The sequence below is a fragment of the Primulina tabacum genome, chromosome 13 (genome assembly GCF_025594145.1).
Source record: "Primulina tabacum isolate GXHZ01 chromosome 13, ASM2559414v2, whole genome shotgun sequence".
NCBI classification, from domain to species: domain Eukaryota; kingdom Viridiplantae; phylum Streptophyta; class Magnoliopsida; order Lamiales; family Gesneriaceae; genus Primulina; species Primulina tabacum.
The window spans coordinates 36002166-36018877 of NC_134562.1; the positions used below are offsets into that span (position 1 = coordinate 36002166).

The window sequence follows — 16712 nt, forward strand, 5'->3', positions numbered from 1 at the left end:
TTCTGAACTCAAAATCTTGGGCTAATATTTAATTATATATCTACATTCAGTTTAAAAAAATACAAAAACTCTTAAGTAAATCGTCTCACAAGTCAATTTTATATGATAATTTTTTTATCCGATTTATGAAATTATTTTTATTTTTATGTCAAAAATATTAATTTAACTCAAAAAATGAGTCATGCGTATTTATCTTACGGATACGTACGTGAGATCTTCTTACAAAATATTTACTCTTAGAAAAAAAATTTATTTTGTAGTCAATTTCCATGGCTAAAGATCCTTTTCTCCATGCCCAAGAAAAAAAACGTTCATATATAACTTCTTTCCTATGGCTAAATATAATTTAAATTAAATATGTGCAGTAAATCGCTGAATTGGTTAAATTAATTTTTCATAATATAACCAAAATCAAACCGATTTAAATGATATTCTTTTTAATAAAAATTTAAAACCAAATTTATTGAACCGATTTTTGATAGAAAAAAATTCGGTTTCCCGAATTGATGCACATCCTCTCTACCTTAATTAAGGTTCGAATATGCCAAAATAATACATTTCTCAAAACAATTAACTTTAAAGTAATAATAATTTATTATATTTATTTATCGCGGTGAATGAAATATACGAGGGGTAATTGAAATTGGCCAGTGCGAATTAAACCTCCGTCCCCCATCAACGATTCAAACCCTAAAGCGTTCATCGTCTTTGATCGTCACTCCAAATGGATCCTCAATCGGAACCAGTTAGCTATATCTGTGGAGGTACTGATTATTCTATTGCTGTTACCTGCGTTCATGTTGATAGGTTCTTTATGCGTTCAATTCTCTCTGTGTGTGTGTGTTTTTTGTATTTATGATGAAGTTGAATTGAGGATTGCAGATTGCGGCCAAGAGAACACTCTGAAGCCAGGGGACGTGATTCAGTGCCGTGAATGCGGTTACCGTATTCTTTACAAGAAACGCACACGCAGAAGTAATTCTTTTGAACCCAATATGATGAACTTCAAATATATAATTTTATCGTTAAACACTTTCTGTATGTTGGATTCTATTTTGTCCGTTGATTAATCTTCTTTATCGAATTTTATAATGTGAATTTTAATATTTTCATCTGAATTGTAATGTTCCATTAGCATTATGATCGAGCTAGTTGACCTGAGTGACACTTGAATATTTTTATTCAAATTTGTGCTAGTTTTGATCACAGCTTGATGATCGAATGCTAATTTATTTTCTGATTGAGTCACGCTGAGTCTTCCCTATTTTTGTTTGAGCTTAATATTGAGCTCTTTCCAGATAGATTTTCCTATGGTTTGAACATGTGAGCTTGTGAATTTTTAAATATTTTTATAAACTAGTATAAACATATTGAAATTTTGCAATGTGCTATTGTTTAAAATAATTTTAACCTTTTGAACATGTTTCAGCATGGCTTTGGTTCGATGATTTTCAAATTCAAATTCAATTGAACCTGCTTGAAAACACTATTTATTTGTGTTTTGTAACAAACTGTAATTGATTTTTTAGTGTTTCCACTGATGTTTATTAAGAACGATAATATTGTTGAATGTTATGCAATGAGAGTTGAACTTTGATATTTGTGTTGAGATGGTGAATATAGAGGTGATTTATGGGGAAGAAATTGGTAAAAGTATTGTTTATACTCTTCTTTTTGTTGGTATGTTTTGGGAACAATAAAGGAGGCTATGCTGTGAATATTTCCGTGGAGTTCTGTGAACCGTGTTTTGGATAAAATTGAACCTTGATGCAAATTTATTATACCTTGCAAAAGCTTAGCTAGTTGAAATCTTTATCTTTATTCTTTATAAATGAAATTTTAGCCCGAGTCTTGATGCAATTTTTGCATTCCATTGCTGCAATTGTTCAAATGCTCTCCACGAAATGGTTGATCTTTTTACGCTTCTTGCTTTTTTCATATCCTTAAATTCATTGAGGAGCTTTCTGTGAAAATTAACTGTTTTATGCTTTCACAAATTGCTTGCTGAAGTGTTGAATGAGTTGATCCGGTTGAGAAGTGATTCTTTGTTGTGCGATTTTACTTGTTTCCTTTGGAAGGTAAATTGTGTCTTCTCCTCTTAATATCCTCTTCACTATATCATTCTCTTCCCAAGAAGCTGTGATTCCTCATTTCAGAGCTATCATCAATCTCAGCATCATACACCCCTTTTCCATTTTACTGGCACAGATCCCCCCTTCCCCTTTAAATCAAACTTCCCTTTCCCAATCTCAGCATCATACACCCCTTTCCCGTCCTTGTTTCTGGTCTAAATGTTGTTATGAGGGAATAACATTTCAATGGGCTATTATATCCTGGTGATATTTTTCCATTTGTAATTAATATACTGTTTCAGTGATTGTTTCTCTCAGATTTTTATATGGTTACTCCGTTTCTGTCCAATCCATGCAGTTGTCCAATATGAAGCTCGTTGAAGTTGGATGAAGCAACTCAACTCTCGTTATTTTAACCGCACCTGAAATTAATCTTAGAACATTATTTTTCTGGTGATTGTATCAACGGTTTCTTTACTACTGTAAAATATTTGAATCCGTAAACAGTTCTCTTATTGGGGATCTTCGTGCTAGTTATTTTTCATCATTTGTTAAATTATTAATTATCTAGTCTTAAAACTCGACTGAAACTGTTGATTCACCCAAAAGGTTCAAAGTTTTGGAGAAGGGATGAAATTGGGGGTGGGATTGGGTAGGTACCCATCATCCCTCCTGCAATCCTAAAGTACCGTTTGGTTCGTGTTATGAGACAAATAATATTGAGATAAGTAATATTTTTTAATGATAAAATATATAAAAATGATATATAATATAATGTTTGATTTGATGGATTAATATGATTAAATTTGAGATAATATAATATCATTTTTTGTTTTTTGAAAATATTAATAAAATATTTATAATATTATTTATTAAGGGTAATATTAAAATTTCAATTCAATGATTTAATTGATGTGAGATAAATGATTGATGATTTTATTGGAGTAAGATAAATGATTGGTAGATGAAAAAATAATAAAATGCATCAAATATGAGATTAGATTTGATAAAAATATAAATAAATAATATAACAAATGAAACGATATCTAATTGTATTATCTAAATAACAAGAAGAGGCGTCAGAATACAAGTGCCTCTTACAAATATTATCCTAAATTTATTTTATTTTATTTTATTTTTTTTAAAAAAAAAAACTGATACAAAGGGTAAAAGGTGTAAAAAAAATATTATTTAAGTACATATTAGTAAAATAATTGCTTTTAATAAATTCCTTTTTATCTTACGTCGTGCTTTCATCAAGGATGACATGATTGGTGACTTCTGGTTATTATTGTCACATTTATATCTCCTTGAGGACATGATTGGTGAGTTATTGTTGTCATCTTTATATTTTCCCTTGGCTGCACACCTGTCTTCTAGTCGATACATAAACTTTGAATTGATCTAAATCGAATATCTAATTTCAAGTTTGAGCTTTCTCTCATAAAAATATCTAACTATTTGAATTTGTGTTCAAAAAATTTGAAAACTTTGTAGCATAATAAAGCTTGGAATCGAAAAAAAATTTAGGTCAGAATTTAAAATTTGTAGTTATATCGACAAAAATAGACTAAGTTATATATCTCAAAAATATATAGTTACTCAATTTGAAATAATTAAAACAATTGAACTTGACTCAAGTCAAATCAAACTCAAGTCGAGCTATGAACAAATGGTTGACAAATTATTTACGTGTGACTTGACTTGGTCGCTTGCAACCTACTTCTCCCTTTTTTTTATGAAAGTTTCCACTTCCCCACCATTCGATCAAATTTAACCCATACCATGCGATGCTTTAAACACAAAACAGCCAAACAGGTAACACATCATCTTTAAAAAAAAATAAAATGGGTAAAAAGTCAGTTCAAATACTTTTTTTTTTTTAATTGCAATTGGGATTATAAATTGCTCTATCTTTGTGATATTGGTTGTGTTCTTCAAATTAATATCCTACAATTAAACACGTTTCTAACATTCAAAAACCGATTAAACAGTTATAAGCATGTAGAGATATAACCTCAGTATTCGAAACGAAGGGGAAAATTTCTCAAGTTTTTATAAAATCACGTTACTTATAAAAATAAAAATAAATTATGTTGTCAACCCTCCTATGATCAATCGGCACATATTATGAGAAAATTACATTTTTTGTCTCATGTGTTATATATTTTTCATTTTTGTTTTTATTATCGATCAATTCAATACATGTATTTTTTATCGAATTGTTAACATAAGTAATTTTTCGATGACACATCATCATTCTTAGTAACAATTCATCATTTTCCGGCACTACGGTAATGTTGGTAACGCTTCGATGAAAAGACTAAAATCGAAAAAAGTAGAAATTAGTACACTAAGATTATAATTGGATCATAACATGATTAAAAAAATAGAAAACGTATTGTAATATAGATTTGACAAGAATTGAACGAGAACTTAAAGATATGATTTCTTCATTCATACATGATTTACAAGCAAATTTCCATGGATCAAGGTACGCCCCATTGACCAAGTTTTATCCATGGCAGTCTCAGCTGATCGATCCCTTGGTTACAACTATGCAACGGGTGCTTCATATTTGGTGAAGAGCCTGTACATAAGGCGGAAACCGTCGTACGTGCCGCAAGCGTCACTCCATATCAGGTATGCATCGCCTTTGTTAAGAATTAGAAAAACTTATGAAATGATCAGGAAATTTTGGAGTAAACTTTCCTTATCTTATTGAAGAGTAAACTCGGCTATCTTATAGCCTTACAAAGCAAGCATTGATAAAAACAAGAAAAAATAACAGCCCACGTTTTATTAGATCCTAGAAACGTGGTAAGACTAAAACAAACAAATAACTATCCCTTAATAGTACGGATTTATTGACTAAGTGGTAACTAACCACTAACGCAACCTAACATCTAGAATAAACAAATCTCAACATTTTCTCCCTTAAACTGAATGTTATAAGCACTCAGTTTATATCCATCTCAGAACAAACTCTCAGTAGCTCTCGCAGGTTCACGAAAACATTCAGCTTGAGTGGTTTAGTCATTATATCAGCCAACTGTTCTTGTGTCCCACAATGCACCAGCTCCACCGTACCAGCTTTTGTGAGCTCTCGAAGAAAATGGAAACGTACATCAATGTGCTTACTACGATCATGCATTACTGGGTTCTTTGAGAGTTTGATTGCTGAACTACTATCACAGTGAATAATAGTTGTTTTGCCTTGATTCTGACTCAGCTTTCCCAACACCTTCTTCAACCATACTGCTTGGCATGCACACGAAGTTGCAGCAATAAACTCTGACTCTGTGGTAGATAGACTTACTATTGGTTGTTTTCTTGATGACCAGGATACTGCTCCTGAACTCAATAAAAACACATAGCATGAAGTACTCTTTCTGTCTTCCAAATCTCCAGCATAGTCACTATCAGTGTACACAGCAAGTTCATCATCTCCTCCCTTCTTATAGAAAATTCCAAAATCAGTTGTCCCTTTCAAATATCTCAGCACCTTTTTTGCTACCTGTAAATGAAACTCAGTAGGATTCTCCATATATCTACTAATAAGACTCACCACAAACATAATGTCAGGTCGAGTAGCTGTCAGATACATGAGACTACCCACAATCTGTTTATAGTAAGTCTTGTCCACCTTGACTCCACCTTCATCCTTCACAAGCTTAAATCTAGGAACAATAGGATTATGGACTGAATTACTTTTGTCCATTCTAAACCGTTGCAGCACCTCTAAAGCATATTTCTTTTGACTTATAAAAATACCATCAGATTTTTGCAAAACTTCAAGACCAAGGAAATACCTCATCTTACCAAGATCTGTCATGTCAAACTCATGCTTCATGGAATTTTTAAATTTTGTAAACATTGATTCATCATTCCCAGTAAAAATAAGATCATCAACGTAGAGACTTACAATTAATACTTTGCTTTCTGTGCTTGTTTTGATGAACAAAGTAAACTCATATTGACACTTCTCAAAGCCTTCTTTCATGAAATAGGCCTCTATACGGCTGTACCATGCACGTGGTGCTTGCTTAAGCCCATAGAGTGCCTTCTTTAACTTGTAGACATTTTGTTCATTTTTTTTTTGCTCATAACCACAAGGTTGCTCCACAAACACCACTTCATTCAGCTTACCATGTAAAAATGCAGACTTCACATCTAACTGATAGATAGTCCACCCTCTTTGAGCTGCAAGTGCTATCACCAATCGAATTGTCTCCATGCGTGCCACAGGTGCAAATACTTCAGTATAGTCTACCCCATATTGCTGAGTATACCCCTTTGCTACAAGTCTAGCCTTGTATTTATCAACTTCTCCATTTTCATTAAACTTGGTCTTATAAATCCATTTCACTCCAACCTTCTTTGCTCCTTTAGGTAACTCTGTCAATTCCCACGTATCATTATTGTTTATTGCTTCCATTTCTAAATCCATGGCTCTCTTCCATTTCTTACTCTTCACAGCATCTTCAAAATGAATAGGATCAGTAGTGGAAAGCATGGTCAAATGAGCTTCATATTCTTCTTCAGAAATGCCTTCCCCTGTTTCATAGTCTCTCATCCAGATTGGTGGTCTCTTATTCCTCCCTTCATGTGAGCTAGGAGAGCTTTCTTCGGTCAAGGAATCTGAGGAAAAACTCTCTTCAGCTGCATCTGCATTAGCTTCAGAATCAGATTCAGAATCGCTCCCCTCTTCATTGTCAGCAAACACAGTTGCGTCCTCCTTACTATCACCACATTCCAAGTCACACACAATGGATTCTGCATATTTCTTATCCCAATCCCAATTCTTGTCTTCTTCGAATACAACATCCCTACTTATTACAATTTTTTTTGAAACTGGATCATAAAGCCTGTAAGCCTTGGACTCCTCACTAACTCCCGACAAAACACAACTTAAGCTTTTATCATCGAGCTTAGTTCTGTTACTGTCAGGCACATGAATATGGGAGACACATCCAAAAACTCGAAAATGCTCAACTGAAGGCTTAACGCCGCTCCAAGCTTCTTCTGGTGTCTTGTTTTTCACTGCCACTGTTGGGCTTCGATTCAAGATATGCACAGTCCAATTTACTGCTTCAGGCCAGAAAATTTTTGGAAGTTGCTTTTCAAAAATCATACTCCGAACCATATTCATAATAGTTCTATTTTTCCGTTCTGCAACTCCATTCTGTTGTGGTGTGTAGGCAGCTGTCAATTGTCTTCGTATGCCATTTACATTACAAAAATTGATGAACATTTGTGATGTGAACTCCCCTCCTCGATCAATACGTAATACTCTAATGAACGAGTTTGTCTCCTTCTCAACGTGTATTTTAAAACTCATAAAGACAGCTAAGGCTTCTGACTTTTCTATCAAAAAATAAACCCATGTTTTTCTACTAAAGTCATCAGTGAAAGTAATTAAATACATCTTCTTGCCATTTGAGATGGGCTTGATTGGTCCACAAATATCAGCATGCACTAGTTGAAGAATTTGTGAAGCTCTCCAGGTGCTTTTCTTTGGAAATGAGATCCTTTGTTGCTTTCCAACTAAACAAGCCTTACATAGCCTTGAGGGAGACTTAAACTGTGGTAAACCATTCACCATCTTCTTCTGTTGAAGAGTCTTTAAGCCCTTAAAGCTCAAGTGTCCATATCTATGATGCCAAAGTTGCACCATATCTTCAGTGATTGTGTTGAAACAAGTAGATGCTATAGGCTGAGATATAGCATACAGTATGAACATTCGATTTGAAGCCATCTTCGTTTCCATTATCAAACCTTTCTCAGGATGAAACACTTTGCATTTTTTCCCTTGAAACAGAATATTAAGCCCCCTTTCTTGCAATTGCCCAATACTTAGTAAATTGTTCTTCAGCTCCGGCACATAAAATACTTCTGTGATAATCTGTATTCTTCCATTAACCTGTAGTCTTACATTGCCCTTTCCCATTACCACCATACTTGAGTTGTTCCCCAGCTTCACAGAGACTCTGAAACTTTCATCAAAATCTGAGAAGTACTCTTTCTTTCCACACATGTGATTGCTACATCCTGAGTCAAGGAACCACATATCTTATCCATTTGCCTTATCAACACAAGCCATCAGTAACATCTCTTCTTCAGTCTCAACATAGTTGGCTTCCTTCTCTTTGCTTGGACATTCCCATTGAAAATGTCCAAGCTTATGACAGGAATAGCACTCCACTGTGGCCTTGTCAAAACTTTGTCTGCCTCGTCCCCTTCCTCTTCCTCTAAAACTTCCACGTCCTCGACCCCTTCCTCCAAGTTGATCTCCATGACTAATCTTCAAAGCATGTTCTTCTTCCTCATGAGACCTCATGCGTTGTTCATGCACAAACAGGCTGCTTTGCAACTCATCAATGGTTAATATGTCTATATTTTTAGACTCTTCAATGGAACACACAACATAATCAAACTTTGGAGTCATGGATCGTAAAATCTTTTCAACTACTGCAACATCTCCTTTGTTCTCACCATTTGCTTTCATCTTGTTGGCTATGGCAAGGGTCCGAGCAAAATACTCATTCACAGATTCTCCTGTTTTCATGTGAAGAATTTCAAACTCTTTCCGAAGAGCTTGTAAGTGAGCACGCTTTACTTGTGTTGTACCTTGATACTTCTGCTTCAAAGAATCCCATATATTCTTTGTTGTATCCTTGTTGAGGATTGTCTCCAGGACCGAACGATCTATTGCTTGAAATAGATAGTTCTTTGCTTTCAAATCTTTCAACTTCTGATCTTCAATGTTTTTCCTCTGAGCATCTGTGAGATCTTCTGCTGCTGCAGGAATCTCATTCTCCACCAATCCCCAATACTCCTTAGAACGCAAGAAATTTTCCATAAGCATTGCCCAATGATCATAATGCCCATCAAACTTCGGAATTGCTGGCTGCACAAAAGAACTTTCTGCCATATGACTTTAACCACTATACTCATAGAAGACTGCTGCTTCTAATTTTAATCAGGCCTGTGATGAGGCTCTGATACCAAATGTTAAGAATTGGAAAAACTTATGAAATGATCAGGAAATTTTGGAGTAAACTTTCCTTATCTTATTGAAGAGTAAACTCGGCTATCTTATAGCCTTACAAAGCAAGCATTGATAAAAACAAGAAAAAATAACAGCCCACGTTTTATCAGATCCTAGAAACGTGGTAAGACTAAAACAAACAAATAACTATCCCTTAACAGTAGGGATTTATTGACTAAGTGGTAACTAACCACTAACGCAACCTAACATCTAGAATAAACAAATCTCAACAGCCTTTATATGCTAAGTACACCACCTCCGCAGATACTGCTAGCTCCGGCTGCCAATATAATGTATGCGAACAACTACACCAAAAAAAAACCCCAAAAAAGGTAAATGAAAATATATAAAATAATGAAACAATATGTTCAAAAAAGAATCAACAAATGGAAAATGTGTAAAAAGCTAATTACTAATTAATCGAACTTGAGGAATCTGTGTACGTTGATCTGTGCGTGCGAGTGTGTGTATAAGCATGTGTATTGCATATATGTTTGTAGAAGAAACTTTGTGACACAGCCCGCATGAAAAATGAAAAATAATAATTTTTATATCAAAACTATTATTTTTTAATGACTCGAGTCAACCCGTTTCATTAATATAGATCCTTGAGACCGTCTCAAAAAAAAACTCAATATTTGTAAAATATATATATTTTTAGTCAATCAAATAGCAGTTATATACATGGAGGTCATGAAAAATGAAATAAGGTGGTCGAGATTTGGCAAATAACATTTAACACGTGAGGGTAAATGCATATTTTTTTTATGTTGTAAGAAACCCAGGATGGTTAGTCAGAAAAAGTGCAGTGGACAAATCATGTGCGACATACTTACCAAAAAAGTATTGGAAGGGAAAATCAAACTTAAAATAATCAACACCATTTATTATCTCCTCTATAATTAATATATACTAACAACCCACACACCAGATTATTCGCCTGCACAAATTTTAAATAAAATAAATAATATTTTTTGTCCATCCATTAACATTTCCAGGGTTTATGTATTATTTAGATAGTGTATATAAGTAATACTTTGTTCATTTTAGTTTAAACGATAAAAAATGAAAATATGAATTGAAATATATAAATATATATTGTATCAACTATTTGTGTGCACAAAAAATATTAGTTTATCTGACTAACGTTATTTGTAGCCCTTAGACTATTGTATTAAGTTCGAAGATTTATGTGATCTTTGATCTCATTAAAAAAGAAGTATTCATTGAGGCCGACAAACAAAATCATTTTACTTAGTAATGCTCTAATGGGCCAATATTATTTGGATGCGGGCCTCAGCATAGTAAGACCAATGACTTTTTATGGGCCAAAGGATGGGTCTTGAGATGGTGGCCCATCGGGTCTTGGTTATGATGGATGAAACAAACAAAAATAAATCCATAATATAAATCTAAAAATGAATTAAGCGCAATCCACCGATCGATTATCGCTTCTCTCTTTGTCGAGGAAAGGGAAAGATCAATCATGAGTAAAGACAAAAAGGAGAGTCAGCACCAAACTGAGGAACCACCTCCATACTACGGAACCTTTCAGGGCGTGGTCAACCACCCTCCGCCGACGGCCTTCGGCTTCCCTCAGCCGGTTCCGCCTCCGGGTGCATCTGGGTCTCCTCCCTCAACACAGTCTCAATATTATGATCGTGGTTATCAAACTGTTCCGGGTATGAAATTATTTGAGCACATGTTAATTTATGGATAAGGAGGAAACGAGATTTTCCTCTTGGTTTTTTAGGATTAGCCCATCAAGAAAGTTATAATTTTTATGCGTGTTCTAGTCAGATCATTGAATGGCTGAAATTTTGAATCCCAAAATGAGCTGTGCGTGAGTCGAAATTTTAAATGAACAAAATGGATTTTCATTGATTTTCGATTTGGGATTTTTGAAATTAGATGGATCGATGGGTTTTGTATATGTTTAAATTGATAGTTGGATCTAGCATCGCATACACTTCCAGATCTTGTAGGATATTATTCATTTTTGGGTTCTTAGAACCTATTTGATATTGGCTTTTTATTATTTAAAATTGGAATGTGACGCGCTGTTTCCTTGGTTAATCACGTTCTGATTTAATGGAACTACTTTATATGCTAACCATAAGCCTGCATTGTTTTGAATTTAGCGATTCGCTTTATCATGTTTGTGTCGACATAAATTTGTGATTTACGACAAGCATTTCCGTGTAAGAACAGGCTACGCTGTTGTAGAAGGGAGGTCTGTTAGAGAGCACCGTCTTCCGTGCTGTGGTTGTGGCATTGGCTGGTTCTGGTAAGTCATTAGTCACTTAAACTTTAGAATTCCATGACAAAATTGAAACTATTATCATGTCAAACAATCTTCATCAGAAATTCGTTATATGATTTCATATCTTTCAGATGATTCAATTTTACCATCAAATTAATCCCTGACTGTTATTGTTGCCCATGAGTGTACATTCTTTTCTTTCAGCTTCATTATTGGTTTCTTCCTTGCTGCAATACCATGGTATATCGCGGCAATAATTCTCATGTGTTCCAGAAATATTGACCCTCGTGAGAAACCCGGTTATGTAGCTTGCACAATTGCTGTAAGTACTTATCCTCAATGGTCTCTCTCTATATCTGTGTGTGTCTATATATATATATATGTGTGTGTGTGTGTCTATATCTGTATGCGTGTGTGTATATTTATGCTTGCACATAGATGATTACATAAAACATGTAAAACAATGCCTTTAGCCTTGGGTTCCTAAGCCTCTGAATTGAAAATAAACAAATGTATGAGATGCAATGAGTGACATGAATCATAAGAACCCCTCTGGGGGTAGATCTAGGGTTATTTGGAAGGAGGGAGGCGACACGAGTTGAGGGGAGCGACTCGATGGTTCTTTGGATGTGGCAGGTAAAGCTTGTATTTTTAGGGAAACTGTGCATATATTTTTTAACTTTTTTTGAGTGGGAGGGATGAGTGTGGCTCTGCGCCCCTACCCATTCTCCGAGTTCTTGAAGTCGGTGAGTAAACTTTGGCTTTGCTCGAGCATGTTTATCTAGAACCCTTTTTTTTTGTGTTCCTGTGCAGGCTGTTCTGGCTGCGATTGCGGCAATCTTTGGCCTTACAAGGGTCACCTAGTGCCACACAAACAAAGAGACAAGGTGAAGAACGGGCGAATGTAGTCGCAAACATCTACATAGAGGAAGCTTGTTGTATATTTTTTGTTCAAGTTATGGGATAATTTTATCATTGTGTTATTGGTCTTTGAAAGCCACCTATCATGTTGTATGTATTAACTGCTTTAGTATCTTCACTGTGCCTTACGATCTTGAATAGTAAAAAATGGATTATGTGTCAAATTTGTTCATCAATCCTTAGTATGCTAAGTTGTGTATTTCATCGGACACGGAACTCCAGATAGTCTCTTCAGCTGACCGACCAGTAAGGAGAACATGGGAGTCAGCCGCGTTAAGGTTAGCGTGTGGGGCTGCCACTAGCCCCCTCCCCATTTGGGTGCAGATAAGTAGCATTTGAGTGAGTTTGGCACAACTTCGTGAGTTCGAACTCAAAATTTAACTTGAGCTCAAGTTGGAACTTAACGTCAAGTTAAGATTGAAGCCGAACTCGAGCCGATGCTTTTTCTTTTTAGTATAAATAATGAAACAGAAAGAGAAACGTGTACGATATTTATATATACATGTATTTAATTAAAAATTGAGTGTATTTCTATTCTAAGGGTGAATATTTTTAGTATCGCATCTTTATTCGTAAAATATGTCAATTTTTTTCATATTTACAATAAAAAGTAATATTTTTCGTATAATGATCCAAATAGAATATTCGTCTCACAAAATTGATCTGTAAAATAGTCTCAAGAGTTTGTGTGTAAAAAATATCCACATTGAAGTACAAATTTTCATCGTACTTATAAAAAAATGCAATGGATAAGATGTATATTGACGGACTTAACGCACCCCTTGGCTTGGTAGCTTGAAAATGAGATCCTTCAAAAAATAACCGGCTCCAAATGAAATGCCCGATTGCTTTTCCAATCTATTATGCAAAACCTTAGCCCGGGCTCACAGTTTAGCCCGGACACTGTAACGAGACTTAGAGGACCAGGGATCCTGTCTATGTGATCACTCTCATCCACAGGTTGAATTCATATCTAGATCAATCCATCTTTTCTCTAATTTACTTGATATAAATTTTTTATTTCTTGATCATTCACATTATCTCCTTTTGTTTTCATTTTTATAAAGAAATACACGAGTCTTTTAAGGGAAATTTCTCATCCAGATTTATCTTGTGTTGGTATGATCATGTAGCTGGCACATGGTTTCTTAATGAACCCAAAAATTTCTTGAAATGTTCGATTTTAATTTTAAAAATTATGAGACGGGCGTTCGGCTAGACAATATTTATACAAGAATCCAAGAATAATATACTATACATAGCATGCCATTCATTTACTCGTCTTTTTGTGTGTGGGTAACACGATTATGAAACATGAGAACTGATAAGGAAAAATTATGGGAGAAATAAACTCCTAAAAGTATCCAATACAAAACAGCCGCTATAGATACCAGCTTTTAGCAAAGAACTTAAGACTAAAAGACTAGCTTGAACCGTCCACCATTTGGTGCCTTCTTACTGCAGATTCTACATCAAATCAACCAATCTATTTTGGAAGAAACCAAGAGTGATTCTTTAAATAGGAAAAAATCTTGAAAAAAAACAAGAGATTCATATTGAAACGGCAATTGTTTAAATCAGAACAAAATTATCTGGAGAAAGAAAGGTAGCAAATGGATGTGAAACCAAGCTCAATCATCATCTCCATCATTGTAGTGTCATTCACAATACTAGCTGTGAGAGTACTGAATTGGGTTTGGTTTAAGCCCAAGAGGCTGGAGAAATTCTTGAGGAAACAAGGGATCAATGGGAATCAATACAGGGTTTTACTAGGAGATATGAAAGACTTCATCACCGCCATGAAACAAGAGCAGCCCAAATCCATCGATTTTTCCAATGATATTTCATCTCATGTGTTTCCATATTACCACAAAATCATTGCCAAGTAGGGTAATATTTCGTATGAATGACTCACATGAACTATATATACAAGCAACTTTTGATGGTTCTTTGATCCGAAAAACAGATCTTTTATGTTAGGCTTCCGTTCTTTTCAGATAGGTTTTGCTCATACAACCCATATATGGCCTAATTCCTAAGATTTGATATGTATTTCATTTGATTAATCAAAATCAGGCCAAAGTTCTATTGTATGGTTTGGACCTTCACCGAGATTGAATATCGCTGATCCTGAGCTCATAAATGGGATTCTAACAAAACCTAAGGTATTTCACAAGCCAGTTCCAGACCCTATTGGTGAAACAATTGTGGGAGGACTTCTTTATCTCGAGGATGAGAAATGGGTGAAACATAGGAAAATCATCAATCCGGCCTTCCGTATGGAGAAGTTGAAGGTAAATGATACATGCATCTAACCTTTTTTTACTAGACCACCATAGTTGCGCAAAAAACACTAGTCCCACCTAGGTTCTTAAGAATTTTCAAGAAGTATGAACCTTTTTTCCTGCTTTCTGATGTCGAATTCGAGTTTCTATTCTGCAGAGTGTGATAGAGGCAATGTGTCTGAGTTGTTCTCGCATGATAGAGAAATGGGAAGCATTGGCTTCTGGTGTTGAAAAAAGCACGAGTGAGATTGATGTCTGGCCTTATATTGAAGACTTATCCGGCGAAGTGATTTCTCGGACTGCATTTGGAAGTAGTCATGGAGAAGGTAGAAATATATTTGAGCTTCAGAAGGAACAAGTTAAACTTGCTCTCAAACTCATGCAGTTCTCTTTTATCCCAGGATGGAGGTAATTTATTATTTGGGAGGTATTTTGATAATTAGCCCCTCGAGGCATTGGTTTTCAAGTAGCAACCCGTTCCCAAGATTAATAGTGGGGTCAACACTTGGCAGACATTTTCCAACCAAAACAAATAGAAGAACGAAATCAGTAGTCAGAGAAATCCATTCCTTGCTAAAAGGAATTATCAACCAAAGACAGAAGGCAACAGAAAGAGGAGAAAGCTTCAACAACGACTTAGTGGGTATTTTAATGGAATCTAATTTAAAAGAAATTCAAGAACATGGAAACAATAACATGGGAATGAGTATTGAAGATGTTATCGAAGAGTGCAAGCTGTTCTACTTTGCCGGGTCGGAGACCACTTCTAATTTGCTGGTGTGGACGATGATATTGCTGAGCAAACACCAGGATTGGCAGGTTTCCGCGAGAGACGAGGTTTTGCAAGTTTTTGGAAGGAAGGAACCTACTTTTGATGGACTGAACCAACTTAAAATTGTAAGATGCTTATTTTTTCATAGCTTCAATCTTATTCTATGCTACATTTCTTTTTAGCTCCTCATATTACATTAGTTTGGATGCAATTCACTAGTAAAGATTTAGAACTAAAAGTTTTCTTGGTCGTAATCCTGCTCGCATACAATCTAGTGTAACAAGAAAGGAAGAAATGTGTGCATATACATATGCATAAACTCTACACTTGTAGGTAACCATGATTCTCCAAGAGGTTCTAAGGTTGTACCCATCCGTTCCCATTATCGTTCGAGCACCCGCAAAGAATGCTAAACTGGGAACATGAATCTGCCATTGGGGGTGCAGTTGACCCTTCTGATTGGATTACTCCACCGCGATCCCAAGATATGGGGAGATGACGCCAACGTATTCAAACCACAGAGATTTTCGGAAGGAATTTCAAGCGCAGCAAACACAAAACATTTCTCCTATATACCATTCAGCTCTGGTCCTCGAGTCTGTATCGGCCAAAACTTTTCGATGATTGAGGCCAAAATAGCTATGGCGATGATATTACGACGCTTCAAATTCGAGCTGTCGGCCTCTTACAAGCATGCTCCATTCTCAATTATCACTCTCCAGCCACAGCATGGTGTTCCTCTGATCCTGCAAAATCTCTAACTAGAGATTCTTTATCATGTTATTCTTTTTCACATTCTTGGATTTGTATTATTGTTTTCCAGTTACAAATTACGGCTGCAATAAATATTCTGAATTTTTGTGGATATAAAATATAAATATATGCTACAAAATCGTTGGAGGTACTAATCCATTCAGCATTATGTAATGATACTAACAGTGCAAAGGCAAAAATAAAACTAAATAGATTACACAATTATCATTGGATTATGCTACATATAAAACAGTTTTACAAGTTCTGTTACAAATTGTATTTGAAATTACAAAATTATCTTAAATGTATTTTTGAAAGATATTTTCCAAATAAAGTGCAAAGATAATTTTGTAATTTCAAATGCACTTTGGAACCCAATTTATAACTCTTATTGTATATATAACATTTTTCATTATAATTTATTCAAAGGAGTATAAATGTTACCATAAAAAAAAGAATGCAAATGTTTAGCATTTTTTTTAACATTAAATATGTGAGAAAATACAATATAAATTATATAATACATACTAATTACCTCTCTACGGTTTAATACAAATGTAGGGTCTATCAAATGATCAATTTTTTTGAATTTAAT

General features: G+C 34.9%; 3 protein-coding genes and 1 pseudogene across 3 annotated transcripts; 3 read left to right on the top strand and 1 right to left on the bottom strand.

Annotated features, from left to right (window-relative positions):
* Window positions 1-581: 581 nt before the first annotated feature.
* LOC142522428 (DNA-directed RNA polymerases II, IV and V subunit 12) lies at window positions 582-2616 on the top strand. Its single transcript, XM_075625812.1, has 3 exons — window positions 582-764; window positions 883-975; window positions 2431-2616. The coding sequence occupies exons 1-3, from the start codon at window positions 725-727 to the stop codon at window positions 2451-2453; spliced, it is 156 nt and encodes a 51-aa protein (XP_075481927.1). The 5' UTR covers window positions 582-724; the 3' UTR covers window positions 2454-2616.
* A 5529-nt stretch (window positions 2617-8145) lies between these two features.
* On the bottom strand, window positions 8146-9006 carry LOC142522083 (uncharacterized). Its single transcript, XM_075625241.1, has one exon. It carries the CDS (start codon window positions 9004-9006, stop codon window positions 8146-8148), a length of 861 nt encoding a protein of 286 aa, XP_075481356.1.
* Window positions 9007-10541: 1535 nt separating this feature from the next.
* On the top strand, window positions 10542-12471 carry LOC142522427 (large ribosomal subunit protein eL20z-like). The gene is made up of 4 exons (XM_075625811.1): window positions 10542-10805; window positions 11335-11410; window positions 11591-11708; window positions 12200-12471. Exons 1-4 carry the CDS (start codon window positions 10610-10612, stop codon window positions 12248-12250), a joined length of 441 nt encoding a protein of 146 aa, XP_075481926.1. The 5' UTR covers window positions 10542-10609; the 3' UTR covers window positions 12251-12471.
* Window positions 12472-13541: 1070 nt separating this feature from the next.
* On the top strand, window positions 13542-16200 carry LOC142522256 (cytochrome P450 CYP72A219-like; annotated as a pseudogene).
* Window positions 16201-16712: the final 512 nt, after the last annotated feature.